Here is a 23,584-nt window from a genome sequence, read left to right as displayed (position 1 = left end):
GCTTCGCCCCAGCTGGGTCTGCGGTCCCGAGTGTCACCCCGGGCGCGTCACCCCTCCCCGGGGCCGCAGCGGGCGACGGGGGCCTCGACGCCCGCGCGGGCAGAGCCCCTGGGGTGCGGATGCCGCCTCCACCCCCGCGGGGAGGGGGGTACGGGCGGAGGGCAGCCCCAGCCGGGGTGGGAGGGTGCGGACCGACGCCTCAGCGCCGCCAGGAAGCGGGTGTTTGCCGCGAGGCGTGACCCCGGCGGGAGGCGGCCGAGTGGAGCCGTCGTGCCTGGGCTCGTCTCCCTCCCTCTCGGCTCCTTTGCCAGACTCCCTCCTGGCGGAGTCCTTTTCCCTCCTGCGTCACAAGCACAAAATGGAGCTGGGCAGGGCGGTAAACACTCTGCGTAAAATGGCTGCATGCAGCAGGGCCGGCCGGGCAGCCGCAGTGCGGCACAAGGGTACCCCCTGCTGGCCGGCGCTCCCACATTCTGCAGAAGAATAATACTAATAATACTAATAATACTGATAATAATAATTATGATGGTATTTCTGAAGCGCTTACTAATAATAAAATTACAACGTTGGTATTCGTTAAGCTATGCAAGCCCCTCAATGGGCAGGGACTGTCTCTCTCTCGCCGACTCGTCCATTCCCAGCGCTTAGTACAGTGCTCCGCACTCAGGAAGCGCTCAATAAATACTATCGGCTGAAGGAACGTGCAGCGCACCGTTCTAAGCGCCGGGGGGGAATCAGGCTGTCCCACGTGGGGCTCACGGCCTTCATCCCCGTTTTCCAGATGAGGTCAGTGAGGCTCCGAGAAGTGACTTGCCCACAGTCCCCCAGCTGCCAGGGCCGGGATTCGAACCCGTGAGCTCGGACTCCCGAGCCCGGGCTCTTTCCACTGAGCCACGCTGCCGAGCACTGCCCTAAGCGCTGGGGGAGATACAAGGTAATCAGGTTGTCCCACGGGGGGCTCACAGTTTTAACCCCCATTTTACAGATGAGGGAGCTGAGGCACAGAGAACCCCAGGTCACACAGCGGGCAAGCGCGGAGGCGGCATTAGAACCCGCGTCCTCTGGCTCCCAAGCCCGTGCTCTTTCCGATAATAACCGTTGCTATCTGTTAAGCGCTTACGATGTGCAGAGCACTGCTCTACGCGCTGGGGGGACAGAGGGTTTTCGGGTTGTCCCCTGTGAGGCTCACCGTCTCCATCCCCATTTTACAGAGGAGGGAACTGAGGCCCAGAGAAGTGAGGTGAAGTGCCCACAGTCACACAGCTGACTAGCGGCGGAGCCAGGATGAGAACCCAAAACACCTAAAGCCCGGGCTCCTTCCACGGAGCCATGCTGCCACAGAACTCTCCGGGGGAGAGGCGTGTGGAAACTGAGGCTCTGGGAAAGGAATAATAATAATGTCGGTATTTGTTAAGCGCTTACTGTGTGCAGAGCACTGTTCTAAGCGCTGGGGGAGATCCAGGGTCATCAGGTTGTCCCATGTGAGGCTCACGGTCATCCCCATTTTACGGATGAGGTCACCGAGGCACAGAGAATAATAACAATAATAATGTTGGTATTTGTTAAGTGCTTACTATGTGCAGAGCACTGTTGTAAGCGCTGGGGTAGACACAGGGGAATCAGACTGTCCCACGTGGGGCTCACAGTCTTAATCCCCATTTTACAGATGAGGTAACCGAGACAGAGGGAAGCGACCTGCCCGCAGTCACCCAGCTGCCAAGTGGCAGGGCGGGGATTCGAACCCATGACCTCTCACTCTCGAGCCCGGGCTCTTTCCACGGAGCTACGCCGCTCCTCAAGGAAGGAATGAACCGAGGGCTGGCGAGAGAGGCCGCCTAAGGGGAGGCACTCTCCTCGGCTGGGGCTTTGGCCTCCGTTCGCGGCGGCCTCCCCGGGAGCCCGCACCTGGGAGGGGGCTGCCAGGGCCCCTGAAACTCGGCGCCAGCGTCTGGTCTGCCCCCAGGGGCCCGGAGCCGGGGCCGTCTCCTCCCTGGACATCCCCGTTCGAGGTTGAAGTCACAAACAGGAAAGGGGGTGTGGAGGAAGCCTAGGGGACACTGGCCATCCTGGAGCCCAGGTGGGAATGAGTCAGTGGGAAGGGGGGGCCCGGAAGCCCTGACCCGAGGAGCTGCCGTGGGAAGATCACTAGCTCCCCCCCCCCCGACCCCCGCGTCGTGCCCCCTACGGCAAGCGGCTCGGGCCCAAGGGAGCCCGAAGTCCACTCTCGTCTCTCCCCGCGCACCATGAGCAGCCTGCGGCCGGCCCCAGGATAAGAGCCTGGCCCTGGGAGTCGAGAGCCCTGGGTTCTAGAACACGCTCTGCCCACGGGGCCGGGTCACTGTCCCACCTGGACGAAGGCGCTCCTTGGGGGGGACGGGCCCAGTGGGAACCTGCCTCTGACCTGCCCGCCCTCCTCGAATCTGACAGTCGCCCTCCCTTCCACCGAAGCCTTACCGAAGGCCCCCCTCCTCCGAGAGGCCTTCCCAGACTAAGCCCCCCATCTCCTCATCTCCCACTCCCTTCGCCCTGGCTCCCTTTGCTCTTCCCCCCGCCCGCCCCACGGCACTGACGTACATATCTGTCGGGCAGCGGTGGTTCGCGCAGTCCGATCCTGGGGCGCTTCCCCTCGAGCTCCTCGCTATTAGGGTATTCGTTAAGCGCTCACTACAGACCGGGCACCGTACTAAGCACTGAGTGGATCCAAGCAAATGGGGTTGGGCACGACCCCAGTCCCGCGGAGGGCTCGCGGTCCTATTCCCCATTTTACGGATGAGGTAACTGAGGCACAGAGAAGTGACTTGCCTAAGGTCACAGAGCAGGCGAGTGGCGGAGGTGGGATTAGAAGCCCTGACCTTCTGACTCCCAGGCCTGTGCTCTACCTACCAGGCCGTGCTGCCTCCCCGCCAAAGCCCCAACCGGGAATACCGGGCCTCGGGGCGGGCTCGGTGAAGCTGGCGGGGGGGGGGGGGGGGGGGGTAATGGGGCATTTAGGGTGGCTCCCCAAGAACCGGGGGAGGGAAGCAGGGTGTCTGCGACTTTTGGGCGGGGGAGACTGACAGCACCCCGAGGTAGGACGGTTCACACAGACAACGGAGTCATTCACACGCGGGGCGGCCGCTACTTTCCCAACACGCCCAAGCTGACTCAGGAGGGGAGTGCTGGGAACAGATCGGTATCACCGCTTCGGGTGGGAAGGGGAGAGACCGGAGGAGCCGGCTCTGTCAGCCCGGGGCCCGGGCCTGGGAGGTCCCGGCGGAGGGCTGAGGACACTGTGGGGCCGGAAGGCCGGAGGGGGAGGCTGCCGCAGAGCTGCCGGGATGGGGGACGGAGACAGCGAGCACCGGCCTCCGAACCGGCCCCCCGGGGCCGGGCCGAACCCCTCCGCTTCTCTCGATCCCGCGGCTCCCGCTGCCCCAGAACCCGAGCCCGCGGCCTCTGCCTTTCTCGTTCCCGGGGCCCGTGGCGCCCACTTCCTTCCCCCGGGCCGAAGCCCCCCGCCTCTCCGGTTCACGGGGGCTGCGGTCCCCGTCCCCCAGCCCCAACCCCTCGGCCTCTCTCCTTCACAAGCACAGAGAAAACCAGCCGGAGGGAAATGGAGCAGTGCGGGGAAGCTTGGCTGGAGGGTCTGGGGAGGGCAGGGAATGGGCATATTGCTACGACTTCGGTCGCGGGCCAAAATACCCCTACCCTGGCACCCCGACACAACAGAAATGGGCTTTAGTGACTCTTTTGACAGAAAGGGGTTGGGACCCTACAACAGAGATTCCGGCCCCCTGCCCGCCTCGTCTCCCCCAGCCACGGATCCTAAAAGGGGGCTGGGGGAGGCCCCTAAGAGGAAACGGATGGAGCGGGATATCCTCCCGCCCCCCCCCCCCCCCCGCCCCGGCCTGACGCTTCTGCTGTTCCTTCTGCAGCTGCTGTGTTTTCGTCACGGCTCTGTTTTTTTCCCTTCTTTGTTCCCGACCTGGAAACCAGGAAAGGGGGGGGCTGGTGGGGGGGGGGGGGGACGGGGGACTGGGTGGGGATGGGGGGCTGGACCATCACCACAGTTACGGAAAGTCACCTGATTGCCTCCTCCAATCCGTGGCCCCTGACCTCACAGGAGGAAACCTGAGCCAAAGTGGCTCAACTGCGCGCATCTCGTGGCTGTCGGCAGCAGTGCAGGAGATGTGATTTCCACGGGGAAAGACACGGAGATTGGGGGGGGGGGTGCCTTTCCGGGGGGCTCCCGCTCCGGGAGGGGGGTCTGAGGTGGAGGAGACCCTGCCCCCCGCTTGCCCATCGCCCCTCGCAGCTCTGGGAGCCTCCCCAAGGGTGCTCGGGCAAAGACAGCCCCCGCAACCCCGAGAAAGGAAGATGCCACCCTTTCTCTGACCCCCTGGGGTTGTCGGAGCTCGGGGAGCCCCTGGAGCCTGCCAGGATCCCAGCACGGGGCCCTGGGATGGCACCCCTCAAGATGTGGGGTCCTCCTAAAATTAGAGGGAGACCCCTCACACGTCCCCGTCCTTCGGCGTGGCCCATAAAAGGCGTTCCGAACCGTCTCCGGACCTTTAGCGCTCCCCAAGATCCCCAACGGCCCATCAGTGCAGCCGGGGCGTCGCCAGCAGGGTCCACGGAGTCTCCCTCACATCTGAGGGGTGCGAGGTCCCTCGCTGGCCTGCCCCGTGGCCTAGAGGGCAGAATCCAGGCCTGGGAGTCGGGGGGGGTCCGGGGATCTGGTCCCGGCTCCGCCACCTGCCTGCTGGGTGACCCCGGCCAGGCCGCTTAACTTCTCGCGGGCTGTTTCCTTACCCCTAAAATGGGGACTCACTACCTTTCTCCCTCCTCCTCGTCCTGGGAGGCCCACGGGGGACAGAGATTATGTCCGACCCCATTACCTTGTAGCTACCCCAGTGCTTAGCCCGGTCATCGGCACTGAGTACGCACTAAACGGCAAGTCACTTAAGTCCTCTGAGCCTCAGTTAGCTCATCTGTAAAATGGGGATTAAGACTGTGAGCCCCACGGGGGACAGGGGCTGTTTCCAACCTTAGTAGTCCGCATCGACCCCAGTGCTTAGTCGAATGCCTGGCACACAGTAAGCACTTAAACACCATAAAAAAACCCAACAACAAAAAAACAGAACTAAGGGCCTGCGGCAGCACTAGAAGAAAGGCTGACGCGTTCAGAATTGGGGACTTCCCATGTTTTGGGGCAAGGAGCAGGAGGAGGAGGAGTATTTATTAAGTTCATGCTTTGTACTGAGCAGTGAACTAAACGTGGGGCTGAACAGAAAAATCTACAAATTCAGACGTGGGCACTGCTTGGGATTCTCATTCTCTCCCACCCAGGCAGTGAATCTCTTCTGGGATAGGGACTGGGTCAGACCTGCTTGTACCCCCCCGACTGCTTACTACAGTGTTTAGCACCTAGGGCTTAGCAGATACCACAAAAAGTGGGGTGGGGAAAAATCCCGAAAAGGTTTGGAAATCTCCAGCTCAGGACACGGTGCAGAACCTGGGAAAAATTTGCCACCTGTACCCAGAAGTGATGTCGCCCTGGGGAAGGTTTACCTCGGGAGGGGTCCCGAGGACTGGAGCTCAGAAATGACCTGCGTCACCACCTGCTCCCTGGCTGGCAGGGAAGGGAAGCCGGGGCTGCGGTCGGCTAATGTGTTTATTGTACTCTGCCGGGTGCTTAGGACAGTGCTCTGCGCACAGTAAGTGCTCAATAAATACGATTTAATCAATGAATGAACGAAAAGGGCTTTGGAGGGGGAGGTAAATGGAGGCTGCGGCAGAGCTGCAGCGAGGGAGGCCTGAGGCCACAGGCTGGAGGGTTTGAGACCAACGGCTGCCCGTAAAAGGTGGCTTAAGCCCTTTTACTCCTGTGATTAAATTGAGAAGCAGCGTGGCTCAGTGGCAAGAGGCCGGGCTTGGGAGTCTGAGGCCATGGGTTCGAATCCCTGCTCTGCCACTTGTCAGCTGGGTGACTGTGGGCAAGTCACTTCACTTCTCCGGTGCCTCAGTGACCTCATCTGCAAAATGGGGATGAAGACTGTGAGCCTCACGTGGGACAACCGGATGACCCTCTATCTCCCCCAGCTCTTGGAACAGTGCTGTGCACATAGTAAGCGCTTAACAAATGCCAACATTATTATTATTACTGTTATTATTAAATGCTGGGGAGGTGGCCCCTGTGCCGGCGGGGGATTAGAAGGGATCATCAAGATGTGCCCGGACATGCTGAAAAATGGCTCTCGGCTCCCTCTCAACACGCTCCTGTGACGGAGCAACGAAAAAAGAGATGCTCCTTTCCTGAAATGGGGGGGAGGAACCATTTTCTAGCTTGTTTTGCCTTGACTCTCTTCCCCTTGCTGAAGGGGGTCCCCCAGGCCGCCAGAGGGCAGCAGAGCACCGAGCTCGTCGCCGGAGCAACGACGAGGGACCAGGCCGTCGCAGAGCGATGACGCCGCCCGCCTGCGCCGCAGGAGCGCCTACGTCACCAGAGAGGGACGAGAGCGGTCCATCTGCCACCTGGTGGACGACAGCTGAACTGCCGGTTACCCCCCCCACCCACAATAAAACACCGAACTAAAACTAACGATAACAATAATGTTGGTATTTGTTAAGCGCTTAGTATGTGCACAGCACTGTTCTAAGCGCTGGGGGAGATACAGGGTCATCAGGTTGTCCCACGTGAGGCTCACAGTTAATCCCCATTTGACAGATGAGGTCACTGAGGCCCAGACAAGTGAAGTGACTTGCCCACAGTCACACAGCTGACGAGGGGCAGAGCCGGGATTTGAACCCATGCCATCGGACTCCCGAGTCCGGGCTCTTTCCACTGACCCACGCTGCTTCTCTTAATAATAATGCTGGTATTTGTTAAGCGCTATGTGCAGCGCACTGTTCTAAGCGCTGGGGGAGACACAGGGTCATCAGGTTGTGAGGCTCGCCGTTAATCTCCATTTGACAGATGAGGTCACTGAGGCCCAGAGAAGTGAAGTGACTTGCCCACAGTCACCCAGCTGCCAAGGGGCAGAGCCGGGACTCGAACCCATGACCTCGGACTCCCAAGCCCGGGCTCTTTCCACTGAGCCACGCTGCGCTCTCAGAATGCCCTGCCGGTCAATGGCCTTTGGCCCGGATTCTCGCAAATCCGGGGCCCGGGGCTGTTGCTCTTTGACCAGCTGGCCGAGAAGGCTGCCGTTCCTCCTCGGACCAATACTGACGACAACTGGGGAATTTGCTAAGCGCTCAAAGGCACGGGCCAAGCACGGCGCTGCGGGCTGGGGCAGGTGGAGAATAATCAGTCCCTGTTCCACAGCAGTCTAAGGGGTAGGGGAAGACAGTTATTGAAAACTCATTTTACACGGGAGGAAGCTGAGGCCCAGAAGCCGAGCGGAGCGACTTGCCCACAGTTACGCAGCTGGCAAGTGGCAGAAAAGGGGAGGAAATGTCAGGGCGGATCTCCTGGCAAGCCACCGTGCTTGGTTGGTCCGACCTGACGATTCTGTACCTGTCCCAGCGCTGAGCACAGGGCGGGGGGTCAAGTTAGGTGACCACACGAGCCGCTTTCTGGAGCTGTCAGGGGTGGTCGGGCCGCTGCCTTTCAGAAACAGCTTCAAGGGCAGCTTGGCCCCATCGCATCGGAGGGGGTGAGGGGGACAATACCACCCACTGAGCTGCAAATTTTGCCATGGGAGGGAGAAGGGATGTATCCCGAAGCAGCCTTTACTGGTTCCACCCTCACGAGCACCTCAAAGTCACAAGGAACGCGACGAGAGCCCTAGCGGTCGTGAACGTTCCCCCGGAATTCGCCGCAGGAGGGGAGCGACGGCAGGGGCCAGCGGAGGGAACGAAAGGGCGGCTGGGACCGCCCTGGAGAACGATGGGGCAGGCCCTGGGGGAAACTCAAAAGGTTGTATCTCCTGCCCTCGACCAGAAGCTAACTATCGAGGCCCGGCGAAGAGGAACAGCCTCGCAAGAGGGATTTTCCCAGACAGCGGACACTTACCCTTGGAAGCTGCAGGAGCAAGGGGTCAGGGAGTCCCGTCGCATGGAGCCCAGGCGGAAGGATGCCGAGGGGAGAGGGAGACAGAGAGAGAGGGAGAGAAAATCAGACCCAGGTCACTGGATCTGCAACCTCCTCCCACCCATGCCAACTACCCAGCCAGCCCCTTGCTGGGGGCTTTTTAGAAGCCATCGGGGCGCTATCGAGGCTGGGCTACACCAATCTTTCCTGCAGGTCTAATAAGGCTGGGCCCTACTACCTACCCCACCACCCCGGTAAAGATTATTCCCATTCCTCTGGATCCCACTGCAGCGAGACAGGGTCAGCAGATCGTACCCAGCTGCTGGGAAAACCTTTGACCGATCAATCCATCGACAGTATTTGCGTGCTTACTGTGTACAGAGCACTGTACTAAGCACTTGGAAGAGTACAACAGAGGTGAGAGCCCTTCCCTACTAAAATTTTCCCTCCCTTCGTTCTCTCTGGGGCGGGGGCAGATCTGCCCTGGCACACTCCTGGCCCTTGGCAACTGGCGAGAAGGCCACTCACTCTTGGTCTGCGCGGAGAAGGTGAGCGTCAACTTGGCAAAGAGTTCGTTGTTCTCGAAGCGATCTTCCTTCGCCTTGGTCCAGAAGCAGTCTTGAGAGAGGTCTTCGGCGGCAAACTGTGGGGGACAGGTAGGCTTGCTGGGCCAGGACTCCCACCCCCCAACACAACAGGCCGGGGAGGGGCAGCACCCGTGGGGCTGGTGGGGAGGGCAGCCTGGAGGACGAGCTCCCACTTGCCCCGCCGACAAAGCCCTCGGCCCTACCAGGACCTCCTCACCCCCTTCCCGAACCCATGCGGCTGCGGGGAGGGGAAGAAGGCTCTCGGGCTTCTTGGAGCGTTCGAGCGGGGTCAAGATCCCTCACGTCCTGGGGATGGGGGGCCTGAGCAGACTGATTGTGGTCATAGCTCAACTGCTCTACGATGTTCGGGGTGGGGGTAATAGGAGAGAGAGGAGTTCACACGGACTAAAGGGACAGCAGGGACCCCCGCAGAGGGGCAGCAGAGTCTGTTGGGGGCTGTGCACCTGAGGTGACTGGGGTTATAAAATGGGACACTGCCATGTGGCGGCCTTCTAAATACTTCCACACCAAGTCGTGGATAAACTAAATATGAGAAAGCAGGGGCTCTAGGCTAGTAGGATGCCATAATTCTCCATGGCCGAGCTAGGGCTAGGGATCCGGAAGCTGGTTGGAGCCCTTCCGGAGGAAAGGCCGAGTGGGGCTGCCGGGACCTGGACCTCAGAAAGCTGCCACAGAAACCAGATCGGTCCTCAAGCCTGGACCTCCCCCCGGGCGCGGGCGTCATGGCGCCAACTGCCCTACTGGGCCGTTGTACCACAGCCCTAAAAGGGCAGGGATAAGAGGCGGACCCATCCCACCCGGGACCCAAGGGGCCTCTTCCTCGGTGGCCCACCCAGCTGGCCACTCTGGACCCGCTGGGCTTGTTGCCTGAGCACTGCCGAGGCTGGCCGGGGCCCCGATCTGGGCCAAGGAGAGAAGCGAGTCCCCATCGTCGGCCCAGCGGCCGCACGCTCCCCAAGGAGAGCCAGGAGGTTGGGGCAACCCCTCAGACCAGAGGCCGGGGTCAGGGGATGGGCGGGAGGAGGTTGGGGGGTGGGTCCTCACCTTGGACCAGTTTGGCCTCCGCAACTGCACCTCTGGCTTGTAGAGCTTCTTGGGAGCCAGTCCATATGGCAGAACCGGAACTGCAGGAACTCCCCCAAAGCCAGGGGGGAGGGGAGGCGGAGGCCCCATTCCAGGGGGAGGTGGAGGGATGCCAGGACCCCCAGGGAATGGAGGGGGTGGAGGGATGCCAGGACCTCCAGGGAATGGAGGGGGTGGAGGGATGCCAGCACCTCCGGGCAGGGGTGGAGGGGGTGGGGGACAGCCAACACCTCCAGGTAGGGGAGGGGGAGGGGGAGGAAGGCCAACACCTCCAGGTAGGGGAGGGGGAGGAAGGCCAACACCTCCGGGAAGAGGGGGAGGAGGTGGGGGGACGGTGATTCCCCCAGGCAAGGGGGGAGGGGGAGGAGGTGGGGGGACGGCGACGCCCCCAGGCAAGGGGGGAGGGGGGGGAGGAGGTGGGGGGACGGCGACGCCCCCAGGCAAGGGGGGAGGGGGGGGAGGAGGTGGGGGGACGGCGACGCCCCCAGGCAGGGGGGGAGGGGGGGGAGGAGGTGGGGGGACGGCGACGCCCCCAGGCAGGGGGGGAGCGGGAGGAGGCGGGGGGATGTCGACCTCGGGAGGCGGAGGAGGTACAGCGGATATTTTAGCGGCGAGAGACTCCATCTCCCTCTTGGCATCTTCCAACTCCTTTGACAGCTTGGCGACCTGCAGAAGGAAGGGGCGGCGGGGAGGTGAGGGTCCCCCTAGCCCCACGTCCCAGGGGTGCCCGACGCCACTGGGCAGTCACCCCCCGACCGTTCCCTCGGCCATTACCTCCCCGGTCAGCTGCAACACCTCGGCCTCCAGGCCCTGTTTCTCACTGGTGACTTGCAGCTTCTCGGCATCTGAGGTTTCCTTCTCCCCCTGCAGGTCCTGGAGCTTCTGTTCAAAGTCGCTCTCCATCTTTTTCATTTCCACCTGGAGCTCATGCCGGGCCGTCAGCTCTGAGTCCAGCTGTGGAATCCCGGGGGCGGGGAGGGAGCGGGGGGTCAGGGCCAGGGGTCGAGGACGTGCCCACGGTGGCTCCCGGCATCAAGCTGGTCCACCGGGACCCAGGATTCTGGGCCTCTGCGGCCTCCAGGGCGTGAGGCCCAGTTACACCCTGCTAATGCAGTTGTTTGGGATATTGTCTCCGGGAGGCCATTTTGCCTTATTTTACCTCATTATTTCTTCCCCTGGGTGTCTACGTTCTCCACTCCCCTCTCTACCACTTGCTCTTTAGGCTGAGCACCCGCTCTGGCCCAAGGACCACGTCTGAATCGTCATCTCTGTTCCCCTTCCACCCGGGACTCGGTCTGGTGCTGGGCTCCGACAGCTCAAACGTGTCAAAGTGTGGAAGAGGATAAAATTGGTAGCTGCGTCCTGGACTGGGGCGGGGGGGGGGGGGGGGGGTTCTCCAAGGGCACACTCAGGCCAGGCAGAGCAGCGAGGCTCAGTGGAAAGAGCCTGGGCTTCGGAGTCGGAGGTCGTGGGTTCGATTCCCGGCTCTGCCGCTTGTCAGCCGTGTGACTGTGGGCGAGTCACTTCACTTCTCTGGGCCTCAGTTCCCTCCTCTGTAAAATGGGGATTAACCGTGAGCCTCACGTGGGACAATCCGATTACCCTGTATCGACCCCAGCGCTTAGAACAGTGCCCTGCACATAGTAAGCGCTTAACAAATACCAACATTATTATTATTATTATTATCTGCAGGACCTCACCAGCCCCAAGACAACTCCAAGAGAGTAGGGGTGATTATGACCTATCTGAAGGGCCCGAGAGGCCCTCGAGTGGGAGGGAAAGGTTCGGGGGTAGAGAGGGAGCAGAAGCCTTGATCACCTCAGGTGAAAGACCTACTAGGTCCATCAGTCAGAAAGCAGTCTACGCTACCACTTCCCTCTACGGCCAAATCCACGTGTACGGAGTGTGGGAGGAAGAACGGGGAAGCAGCCACGGAAGACACCTTGCGGCTCTTTTCGTTTTCCTGTGGCGATTTGTTTTTTCTCCTTTCCCTCGCTGTCCTGGTTCCCTGGCCCTGTCGGCGGCACGTCTACCGTTTCCCTTAGCTTCCGGATGCCCCCAGAGATTAGACCATTTCCCATCCCCCCCCAGAGAGCTGGAGGGTGCCAGGGGCCACCTCGTCCACGAGATAGGGAGGAGAGCCCAGGTGGGCCCGAAGCTGGGCCCACCGAAAGCGCCGCACAGACCCCACTGATGACAATGCCACGAAGGGCAGGTTCAGGGGGCGGCCGGGTTGCGGGGCGGGAGAAATCCCCAGCCTTCACGACCCCGTGGGGCGGGTTGGTATCCAGCGGCTCCGTACTTTCGCAAACCCATCTGCCAGACCTGGGCTCCTTCCGAGGGCCCGGGCCTAAATGTGGAGGGGCACCGGGGCGGCAGAGGCGGCCGACAAGAGCCAGGCCCAAGAAGACCCTCCGCCTTCCCTTAAGCCACGCACCTTCTTCTCCAGCTCCACAGCTTTGGCTTCCATTCTCTCCACCTTGGTCTTATCGATCATTTGATCTGCAAAGAGGAGAAGGACTGAGCAACGCTGTGGCCCCGGGGGCCACCCCCCGTAACGCGCCCGGAGGGCCGGGGGGGGGGGTCTCTGCTCTCCCTCGGCCCAGACAGATGGAGCTTCCAGCCTCGGGCGGCGGGGGCGGGCCGGGAAGGCCCGTCCTCCCGATCCCCTTGACCAGTTCCTGCTACAGGGACTCAGGCGGAGCCGGGGCGAGTCAGGGTTTAGATGGGGGCAGGGCATCCCTCCCATCCTCGAGCTCACCTATGAGACTCTCGATGTCCATCTGGAGGTGCCGGCACTTGAAGTCGGGATCGGCTCCGTTCTTGTGCAGGACGATCTGGGACACGCATTCGTCAATCAGCTTATAGTACTGGGGCCTGGGGCGGGAAAGGTCAGAGGGGAAGGCTCAGAGGAGAGGCACGGTGGCCAAACCCCAGAAGGGACACGTCGGGGGGCGGGGGGCGGGGGGAGCCGCGGGGCGGCTGTGCCCAACGTTGGCCGGTCCGGCTCCGGCTGGGAAGGGCTGGCAGGAGGCAGTGTCTTGATCAGGCTCCTCGCCCTCCTGAGACCTCCTGACCTTCCAGCTCTCTCCTTCCACCAGAAGCCCCAGGATTCCGGTTCCCATTTCCCGGTGGTTGAGAGCCAGCAGGCCACCACTAGCCACCCCCACACCTCCCCGCTGGGGCAACGGCCTCCCTTACCCCAGAGGGCGATTCTCGAAGTGGGCACAGCTACTAGGCTGTCAGTTCCTTGCGGGCGGGGACTGTGATGACTAACTCCTGATGATAATATAATAATGGTATTTAACAATAATAATGATAATGTTGGCATTTGTTACGCGCTTACTATGTGCAGAGCACTGTTCTAAGCGCTGGGGGAGATACAGGGTCATCAGGTTGTCCCATAGGAGGCTCACAGTCTTCATCCCCTTTTGACAGATGAGGGAACTGAGGCACAGAGAAGTGAAGTGTGTGTCCACAGTCACAGAGCGGACGGGCGGCGGAGCCGGAATTCGAACCCACGGCCTCTGACTCCCGAGCCCGGGCTCTTTCCACTGAGCCCTCCTGCTTCTGGTATTTGTTAAGCTCCATGTGTCAAGCACTGTACTGAGCGCTGGAGTTGATACGAGGTAATCGGGGGGGGGACACGGACGACACGGTTCCTGTCCCACACTGGGCTCGGAGTCTTAAAGCCCATTTGACAAATGAAGTAACCGAGGTAGAGAGAAATAAAGTGACTTGCCTAAGGTCACACAGCAGAGTCACGGAGGAGTCGGTATTAGGAGCGGAAGAGCCACGCTGCTTCCCTGACAATTTAGTAGATGCTCTGCACTCAGTCAGCGCTCAGTAAATACCAATGACCGACTGACAGGGAGGACAGAACAGGGGCCCATTCTGCAGGATCCTCCACAGGCCGGCTGCCATCTTACGCCACTTTTCCGGTTTGCCCTGTGGCTCTTCCTGCCTGCCGCTCCGGGTTCCAGCCTGACAGATCGTCCCGAAGCCGGGAGGCAGCCAGGCTGAGACACATGTCTCAGGAGAAGCAGCACGGCCTAGTGGAAAGGGCAAGGGCCCGGGAGTGGGAGGACCCGGATTCTAATCCGGCCTCTGCCACCTGCCTGGTGGGTGACCTCGGATAAGTCATCGCACTTCTCTGTGCCCTCCGTCTCCTCATCTAGAGTGGGGTTAAAACCTCCTCCCGCCAACTTAGCCTGGGAGTCCCAAGCGGGACATGGACTGTATCCAGCCTGATTATCTTGTATCTACCCCAGTGCTTAGCTCAGTGCTGAACATATAGTAAGCACTTAAATACCATCACTATTATTATTATCCGGTGGTCCCTGCCGGTCCACTCGTCTCGTTTTGTTGTCTGTCTCCCCCCTTCTAGACTGTGAGCCCGTTGGGTAGGGACTGTCTCTGTTGTCGAATTGTACTTTCTTGGCGCTTAGTACAGTGCTCTGCCCACAGTAAGTGCTCGATCAATACGACTGAATGAACTGAATGAACTAATGAATGTCCGCTCCGCTCCTCTTCTCCTCCTCCTGCTCCTCCTCCTCCCCGGGGAGCACCTTGGAGATGAAGGTGGTCTTAGAGTGTAGGTTCAAAGAGCCCCACACCCTCCTGCCCGCCCGCCCCCGGACGGCCCCTTGTTTTTACCTGGCCTCGTAGTCGTTGCGGACCAGCAGCAGGTGTTGCAGGATGGAGAGGAAGAGGGGCTCAGCCTTGGAATCCTTCACGGTGTTCAGGAGGATCTGGAAGACTTCACCGAAATCAGTAAGGGCAAAGCTAAGGAACGTTCTGTCTGGAAAACACTCCCCCCTCCGCCACGGCCCCCACAGCCGGGGACCGTCCGGAGATGCTCTCCGGATCCTGGGCCGGGCAGAGAGGAGGAGCAAGGGATCGCGGAGTAGACCACGGGTCCGGGGCTGCACGGGCCATTCCAGGTCCGGGCCACCGTCCTCGGGCTTCGGATCCCAGCTTCGGAGCCGGGTCTGGTGGCCAAACTGTTCCGTCTCTGACTCGGTGATTACCCTGGGCCCAGGGGTGAGCCGAACCTTTGACGTCTCTCACAGGCTCTCCTGCCAACCACCTGTCATCCAGTTGACAGCCTCCCACACCTTTGGGAAGTCTAAATCAACTCTGGGGCTGGACCCCGCACTCCTGAACATTTGGAATTCTTGGCCAAAGCAAGGCTCACGAGGTACCGGAGATGCCGCCGGGCCAGCGGAGGCCCAAGCAGGACCCGCCTCCCCGGGGCCAGGTCTGTCCACCGACCACCACGCAGGGCAAGGATATTCCATCTCCATTCGGATGTCTTCCAGGCGGCCCTTCAAATCGTACGAATCCTCCTCCCCGATCTCGTCGAACGCATTGAGCTGCACTTTCATGTCTTCGTTCTCCATGAGCCGCAGGTCCTGCCCAGGGCCAGAGGGTGGAGGGGTCAAAGCCCATGAGGGGTTGGGGGCGCAGACCACCCCCCGGCCTCCGACATCAAGGGGGAAGGAGGCGGGCTGCCGCAGGAGGGAGACCCCTTACCTTGAGGACGTCCTGCAGCCCCAACCGCATCAGCTCACTGCGGATGTGGACCCGGAAGTCCAGTTCTTCTGCTTGAGCGATGAGGGCGTTGATCAGCTGCAGGCAGCCCACCTGAGGCCGAGAAGGGAAGCAGTGACCCCGCTGCTGACGGTCGCGGGAGCCCGAAAAGACACCCTCCCCCTCCACGGGGCCCTGAGCCTCGCCCGCTGAGGGCGCAGCCCACCCACTCCCAGGGGAGACGACAGAAACTGTTGTTTGGGCAGCCAGGGCAGCCTCCCCACCGTGTCCACCATCTTCCTGGCATCAGGGTAAAGTGAGTCGTGGCCAGCTCCCCCCAACTCGGCTTTCTCTGGACCGATGTGTCCCCCCAGATAGCTCGAGCAACTGCTGGAGGGGAACCACCTGCTGCACCCCGGGGGAAGACAACCGTCGGAGCCCCCTCCCCGACACCGCGTCGAGAGCTCGGCACCCACCTTGAGCGCAATGGACGTGCCGCTCTTCAGTCCTTCCAGGAGGGGCTGGAACCTCTCCATGTCATCCATCTCGGCCCGATCGGTCAGGGCCCCCAGGACCCGCTCGTTCCTGCCCGGGAGAAGGGGGAAATCAGCCAGGGCCCGGACCAGTGGGAAATACGGAGGCAAGAGGGAGGGAGAGGGGAAACCGGGCACTGGGGCTCGGGAGAGACTGCCTCTGCCTCCACACTCCTGGACACACAACCTCCCAAACCACCGAGTGGTGGCCAGCGAGGAACAAGACGACTGGGGAGAGGCCCCCGGCTACCTACATGTCCTCAGGCTCGGGCAGGATGCACAGGGCCGACAGCAGTTTAGCGGCGTCTATCATCATATTGGGGACGGCCGGGTCCATGGCCCGGACCAGCAGCAGGATCCCTTCGTTATTTTCCAGCATGGTCTTGATCCCGTACTGTCGAGGGGAGAGCAAGAGCGTGAGGCCTGGAGACCGAAAGCCCGAGCCCAGCCTGGAGGGAGCAGAGGGGGCCCTGCCCTGCCCGGGACCCAAGGAAACCAGGGTGCCCGGCCGCGTCACAGCCTGGGTTGCCCCGGAGTCAGGGCGCTCGGGGGCTCCGACAGGAAAGTCGTGGAACACGGGGCGGTGGGAGCCACGGCGGAACAAGCTGAGAGAGCATTTCAAAGTCAGCACTGTGGGAGAACGGAGTGGACGGCTGGAAGTCTTGCACCCACCACCACAGGGCAGGGGAAAAAGCCAAGAGCCCAGAGAGTAGGTCAGGGTTCGCCGGGAGCGGGGTCCAAGATCGGACAAACTGGTCAAAAACGGGCCACAATTGGGAAAACGGGACGGACAGAGAGCAGTCTCGCAGAGGGCGGTGACGAGGACGGCGGGCTCAGGGTGGCGGCACAGGTTTGACCTCCCAGACTCAGTTTCCCTTTTGGGGCCGGATGGGGAAAAGGTGGGGGGGGGGGGGACGCGGAGAGGGTCTCACCGTATTGTTCATGAAGGCCTTCAAGCAGCGAATGATCTCATGCTTGTTGCGGCTGTCGTAGCTCCTGCGTGGAGGGAGAACCGAGCCGTCAAACGTCTCCTTCGTTTCCCCCTCCCTCACGTCCCGCCTCACTCAAGAGCCCACCCTCCGAAAGTGCTGGAGGAAATCTGGGGACACGAGGCACGGCTTCGGGACCCTAGAGCCAGAAGGAGGGACAAGGGATTGAGAGACGCCCTCGACGAACCCTGCCTCTCCGCGGCTTCCAGTGTGGCCTAGCCGGAGGAGTCTGGGAGTCTGAGAACCTGGGTTCCGATCCCGGGTCTGACCGGGTGCCTGCTGTGGGACCTTGGGAAAGTCACTTCACCGGGCCTCAGTTTCTTCATCTGTAAAAAGGCATTTCAATGCCGATCCTCTTCTCCCACTAGACTGTAACTTCCTTTGTGGGACACAGATTGTGTCTGACCTGATTATATCTACCCCAGTGCTTAGAAGCAGTGTGACCTAGGAGAGCACAGGCCTGGGAGTCAGAAGGACCTGGGTTCTAATTCCAGGTCTACTACCTGTCTGCCATGTGACCTTGGGCAAGTCCGCGCCCAAGTTACCTCATCTGTAAAATGGGGATTAAGACTGGGGGGTCGGGGACTGTGCCCCACCTGATTAGCCTCTATGTACCGCAGCACTTAGGACAGTGCCTGGCACATAGTAAGCACTTAAAAATTACCATAAAAAAAAGGAGGTCTGGAGGCAGGCCCGCAGGACCTAAACGTGGCTAACCCAAACTCACTTATTTTCCCCTGCGTCTTCCAAAGCCGGGAATCCCTGATCAGATGGGTGCAGGGACCGGGGACCAGCTGTGGCCAAGCGGACTCCACGTGTACGGTTTAGCTGGGTAACGGTTCTAAGGCGGCCCCTCCGAGATCAGGCCTCGGGCTTCCGCTTCCGTACCCCCACCGGGCCCGGTCTCCTCCCCACCTGAAGGCAAGCCCGACCCCCGCCGGACCACCTGCCCCGAAGGCCGGGAGTTCCCTCCCATCTCCCAGTGTCTCTCACCCGGAGATCTCCTCTCTCTCATCGTGGAGCCGTTTCAGGATATCCAGCAGCAGGGCGAGGCCTTCCGAGCCAAACGACTGCACCCAGCTGGGAGGGACACACAAGGTCAGAGGGCCCCGGGAGCTCCCCCCAGGGCCTCCGCCACCCAGCCAGGCCCCGCCGCCCCCAACCCTCCGGGCCCACGGGCGGCCACTCACCTGACGGGGTTGTTGTTGAGGGACACGCGCAGGGATTCCAGGCAGCCGAGCAGGTGCCCGTCCCGCAAGCCGGACTTGAGTTCCTGGATGTACATGATGGCGGACTTGGAACTCTCCTTCTGGTTCATGCCCTAAGCGGAGACAAGGAAGCTGGGTCGGTCCGGGCTGCGTCTTGCACAGACTCGGGGGAGAGGAAGGCGGCACACCTGTTGGGGACCATCTGGAGGGAACCGGCCCATTAACCGATGGAAGGGGGGACTCAGTACCTCGCCCTGGATGCACGAGAAATCGATCGACCAGAGGACTAAACACCTCTCCGTGAGATATGGGGGGGGGGGGGAATCAATCACTCGATCAATTGATTGAGAGACTGAAATCCCTCTCCGCAAACTAACGGGATCTGTTGAGCAAACGATCGATTGATTGGGGAACGAAAACAGTTCTCTGTAGGAAACTATAGGGAGCCAGCCACACATTCCTGAGCCAAGTGGGTTGGCTCAGCGGAATAACGGGGGATGGGGGGAATGTGGCAGTGTGCTCTGGAGGCAAACACGAGTGGAAAGGCTGGGAGAAGAGCCATCTGAACAGGGAGGGACCCAGTCACAAAGCCTGATCACCTGGAATGAAACAGATTGGTGTGGGCAAAATGGCAACTTTTGGAACTAAGCGTCTCTAGCTGAAAGAAGCTGTTTTTACTAATTCTTCCAGTCCCATTATTTCTATGCTTATCCTTTTCTCCTTAATCCCTCCTTTTTGGGCCTCTTCCTTTCCGTCCCTTTCCCACTCTCTCATCCGCCCCTCCGCCATCTGCCACTGCCCCCTCCATCCTAGAAAATTCTGGCTGTTTCCGCAGTCTCTCCAGGAAAGGTGCCTTTGTTCTCTCCCGGCAAGTGGTACCTTTGGTAAGAGTTGTCTACTGGGACAGTTCTGTTATCCAAGCAGGACAATGGTAATGTCTCCCGCTTCCCCACTGCCCCCCGCTATTTTGCCCTGTTGGGATGGCCTCTTGGGCTGTAAAAAAAAAAACAACCCACCACCACCAACTTGGGAATGAATTTGGGAAGGCTCATTTACGGACAGCAGAGAGACTCTCCTCCACTTCTTTCAGAACACCTTTGGAAGCTAGCTTGAGAGAGGAAACTTGATATCAGTAATAGTGTGAGGAGATGGGTACGGGCCAGAGGCCTCAGGGATCACTCCAGCTCCTCCGACCCAGGCCTCACCGCCTTAGAGGTGTGCAGGTACTGGGACACCATTTCCCTCTTGATGATGATGTCCTTCTCCCTCAGAGGTTGCTGCTTCTCTTCGTTGAGGTTCATATCCACCTTGGGATGAGGAGGGAAAGCAGGGGAAAAGAACCAAAAGACATTCAACGTTGGCTGTTCCTGTTTCTGACAGCTTCCCCGTTCTTAACCTCTATTGGCCACTCGCACCATCCTGGGTATTCAGCAGCCCCAGGAAAGATCGTCCCCTGAGGTCTCCGCCCTCCCTGGGGCATCATCACCACAGTGAGATGGAAAACGGCGGTAGTCTCTGGGGGTGTGAGTCCCTTATGGGGGGCTAGGGCCAGTTGCAACAGCTGTGCCGAGCCCACGGGCACCAGATCCCGCCCCGTTTCTGCCCTGCAGCGGCGACCGCTTCTCCGCCTCCACTATCCCTGAATGGGCTCCAGCCTCACCCACCCTAGACCTAATGTGGGGCCTCGCCCCAAAGATGGGCTCTGCCAGCAGAACGGGCGAGGCGGTCCCTAGGTGGGCCCCCGACATGAAACGCACACCTGTAGCCAGCCCGGCAGGCAGCAGGACTAGGACGGGTCCACTGGCCCGAGCCTCGGGGCCTCCAGGGACTCCCTGTCTCCGACTCCCCCTTAATGACTCAACTCTTGGAGGATTTTGGCCTGGCAGTGACGGGACCCGGCCCCTTCCAGGGGCTGCAACTCACCAGCATCTGTTCAAAGAGGCCTAGCACCTGCTCGTCGGATACGTCCTGCAGGGACTGGGCGGCAGGGTCCTCTCCGTAGTAGGCGGAGGAATTGCGATGGGCCGCGTTGGGCTTTTCCTTCTCCTTCTTCATCCTGATGCTTGTGAACCGCTCCAGCTGCGGGAGGAGCAGGGGAGGAGAGGGAGTGTGACCCACATGGAACCGGCAGAACCCAGGAGAGGCAAACCGCCCCCTTGGGGCTCTAGATGTAGAATTCTGCGGGGCCTGAGCCGCCCGCCAGGGGCAAGGAATCTCCCGGCGACGTGTCCGAAGAGGCAACCCTCCTGGGCCTCCCTCGACAGCGGGAATCTGGAATGACCTGCCTTTCCTAGAAGAGTGGGGTACCACCGGGACCGAGCCCCTCCAAAACAGCCGGAAAGCCCGCTCTTAAAGCCTGTCCGTCCTGAAGCCGAGCTCTGCGACCCTGAGGGAGAGGCGGAGGGCCCTCCGTCCCCTCTCCGAGGCGACGGGCCAGCCGAGAACGCAACGGACTCTGGCTTGAGGACCCACAAGCCGGTGTCCTGGAAGGGGACGCCACCGCCGAGAGAGACGGGTGACCCTGTCCCTGCCCAGGGTGCCCGGACCGCCCCGGCGGAAGGAGCCCGGAAATCTGCAGGGGCAGTTCAGCCACTGGTTCCGGGGGGGGCCACACAGTCAACCTTCCCCAGGAAGCACCCAGCTGCCAAAGTCCGCCACCGAGCTGCTAAACGTTGATCCAGCTGGGGGGCCCCTCGCTGTCCCTTGTCCCCAGATCAGTCGGGACTGAGGTGGGGGGGGAGCGGGAGGGCTCTCCATAGGCATCACCCAAGCCAGGAAGATGGCACATGCATTTAGCAAAGCACTCGGCCAAGGGGGAAGAGAAAGAAAGAGAGGGAGAGAGCACACGTCTAGATGGGCCATGGAGAAAGTCCCAAAGGCACCCTGGGGAGCCCAGCAGATGGCAATCATCGGAACACTGGAGGTTAGAGCAAGCGAAAAAAGAGCACGTGCACAACAAAAATCGGCTTACCTCGTCTGCCATGAGCCGCTTCAGTGTCTACAAGGCAGGAAAGGGGTTGGGGGTGGGAGGGGGACGGGGAACGGGACACAGAGAGAGAGAGAGCGAGAGAGAGGGAGAAAGAGAGAGAGGGAGAGAAAAAGGGATCAGTGAAACACCAGGAAATACCCCAAACATCAACGGGATGGGAAGAGAGAAGAGAAAAACTGACAAGACATCTTTTCCACGCCACACACTCGACGACGTGCAACGTTCCCACTGGCCCGTGCCTTTTCGGAAAGGCTGATCCTGGTCTGGGGCGGGGAGGGGGGTGATTGAAGGTCCTTTCGCCGAGGAACTGGACCCATCTAAGGAGGTTCCTCCTTTCTTTCCTTCCCCAGAAGCCTCTAAAGACCGGCTCCATCCTACATTCCACTTCAGTCAGTAGTATTTCCTGAGCGCTCACTCTGCTGGGAACACTCGATCAACGGTATTTACCGAGCGCTTATTGTGTAACCGGTTCTTGGGGGACTATACAAGCGAAAGTAGAAATGATCCCGGAACTCGAGGCCATTAGAGTCTAGCGGGCACGGTGCTAAGCTCTTGGAAGAGAGCAACAGAGCTAGATGTGGTCCCTGCCCTCAGAGATCTTCGTCTGAAGTGTGCGGATCACGGCGATGGACTGGAGTGGTTCACCAGCAAAAAGACGGCGAGTACAATATAGTGAGTAGACACGATCCCTGCCCTCGTGGAGCTTACAGTCTAACGGGCACGGAACTAAGCCTGTGGGAGAGCACGACAGAATGAGTAGATACAATCCCTGCCCTCGCTGAGCTTACAAATCCACTGTGTGCAGAGCACTGGTCTGACCTGAAGCAGTTCACCAGCCTAAGTATGAAGGCGAGCCCAAGACAGCAGACACGATTCCTGGCCTCCAGAAGTTTATAATCTAGGGGACGCGGGCACGGTACTAAGCTTCTGGGAGAGTACAATAGTTAGCGGAGGTGATCCTGGCCCTGGGTTTCTGAGTGTTGCCCCTGGGGAAGGAAGGAGGGCAGGAGGCCTGGGCTTTGCAGGGAGGGAAGAGACAGAGCTCGACTGTGAGGCCCCGGGAGACGGGGACTCTGTCCAAGCTGCAGTCCTTGGCACGGAGTAAGTCCTCAACACACGTCGAAACAAACTAATAATAATGTTGGTATTTGTTAAGCGCTTACTATGTGCAGAGCACTGTTCTAAGCGCTGGGGTAGACACAGGGGAATCAGGTTGTCCCACGTGAGGCTCACAGTCTTCATCCCCATTTTACAGATGAGGGAACTGAGGCCCAGAGAAGTGAAGTGACTCGCCCACAGTCACCCAGCTGACAAGTGGCAGAGCCGGCATTCGAACCCATGACCTCCGACTCCAAAGCCCGTGCTCTTTCCACTGAGCCACGCTGCTTCTAACTTGGGCTTAGCACGGTTCGGGGCATCGAGGAGCCGCAGCAGTCGATCTGTTTCCCGATCCGGCGAGGGCCGCAAATTCTAGCGCGGCTCTGCCCGGAGACCGCGCCATAAGGGGCTCCGACACCTGTCGTCCAGGTCTCGAGGGAATGTCCTGCCCCTGGGCCACAGGCCCGATCTCAGCCACGGCCCCGTGGACCTTCTTTGCCCTCCCTTGAAGGAGAAGCTGAAATTCTGCTTCAGGGAACCTTCTGTCCTAAGACGGGATCTCTGACTCCAAGAGGAGAAGTGGGCTGCTTTCGGGGTCTCCAAATCCAATTCTTTAATGGTGGTATTTGTTAAGCGCTTCCTAGGTGCAAAGCACTGTCCTAAGCGCCGGGGGGATACAAGCCTGTCCCACGTGGGGCTCACAGTTTTCATCCCCATTTGACAGATGAGGGAACTGAGGCACAGAGAAGTGAAGCGACTTGCCCAAAGTCACACAGCCGGCGAGCGGCGGAGCCGGGATTCGAACTTCTGACCTCTGATGTCCCAAGCCCGGGCTTTTCCCACCGAGCCACGCTGCTTCTCTACTCTGCCCAGCCGAGTCTCCTGCCTAGACTTCTCCCGGGAGGGGAGGGAATCGGCCGATGAGGTGGCGGCCTGTTTTTCGGATCATCCCCGCCACGAAGCCGGGGGGTGGAAGGGTCAGCGTGGTTCAGTGGAAGAGAGCCTGGGCTTCGGAGTCAGAGGTCACGAGTTCGACTCCCGGCTCTGCCGCCTGTCAGCTGGGTGACTGTGGGCGAGTCACTTCACTTCTCTGGGCCTCAGTTCCCTCATCTGTAAAACGGGGATTAACTGTGAGCCTCACGTGGGACAACCTGATTACCCTCTATCTACCCCAGCGCTCAGAACAGTGCTCTGCACATAGTAAGCGCTTAACAAATACCAATATTATTATTATTAAGGGTCGGTCCAATATTTTAATCCTCTCCCTCCCTCCCCAGGCTGGTGAGCGACAGCCACAAGCCAGAGGCTCCAGCAGAGGGCAGAGGCAAACAACAAATGACTTCCAGGCCATCGGAGGATTTCCTGCCCAAACCCAAAAAGACCTTTCTTCGGGAAAAACGTGCCGGGGGGGTTTCAACTGCGGGGACGGGGGGCGTCCGCCTCACTATCTCTGCTGGGCCCCCGCGCCAATCGACCACAGTGAGAAGGAAAACTCACTGTGGCTTCTGCTCTGGGCTCTGCCGGGGGACA

At 60.4% G+C, this 23,584-nt stretch overlaps 1 protein-coding gene across 1 annotated transcript in view; it reads right to left on the bottom strand.

Annotated features, from left to right (window-relative positions):
• The window catches only part of DIAPH1 (diaphanous related formin 1), a 60,946-nt gene that overhangs the window by 13,390 nt on the left and 23,972 nt on the right, over nucleotides 1-23,584 (bottom strand). Inside the window, 17 exon segments of the mRNA XM_029052983.2 lie at nucleotides 7,997-8,005; nucleotides 8,543-8,657; nucleotides 9,667-10,371; nucleotides 10,480-10,659; nucleotides 12,143-12,207; nucleotides 12,467-12,582; nucleotides 14,362-14,478; nucleotides 15,001-15,119; nucleotides 15,241-15,351; nucleotides 15,714-15,822; nucleotides 16,025-16,164; nucleotides 16,703-16,766; nucleotides 17,753-17,839; nucleotides 17,950-18,080; nucleotides 19,173-19,274; nucleotides 19,891-20,046; nucleotides 20,939-20,965. Of these exon segments, the coding sequence (XP_028908816.1) occupies nucleotides 7,997-8,005; nucleotides 8,543-8,657; nucleotides 9,667-10,371; nucleotides 10,480-10,659; nucleotides 12,143-12,207; nucleotides 12,467-12,582; nucleotides 14,362-14,478; nucleotides 15,001-15,119; nucleotides 15,241-15,351; nucleotides 15,714-15,822; nucleotides 16,025-16,164; nucleotides 16,703-16,766; nucleotides 17,753-17,839; nucleotides 17,950-18,080; nucleotides 19,173-19,274; nucleotides 19,891-20,046; nucleotides 20,939-20,950 (2,338 nt within the window). The 5' untranslated portion in view covers nucleotides 20,951-20,965.

This window comes from Ornithorhynchus anatinus, chromosome X2 (genome assembly GCF_004115215.2).
Source record: "Ornithorhynchus anatinus isolate Pmale09 chromosome X2, mOrnAna1.pri.v4, whole genome shotgun sequence".
In the NCBI taxonomy this organism is placed as follows: Eukaryota; Metazoa; Chordata; class Mammalia; order Monotremata; family Ornithorhynchidae; genus Ornithorhynchus; species Ornithorhynchus anatinus.
Note: the sequence above shows the minus strand (reverse complement) of the source record. Positions and strands in the feature narration are given on the sequence as shown.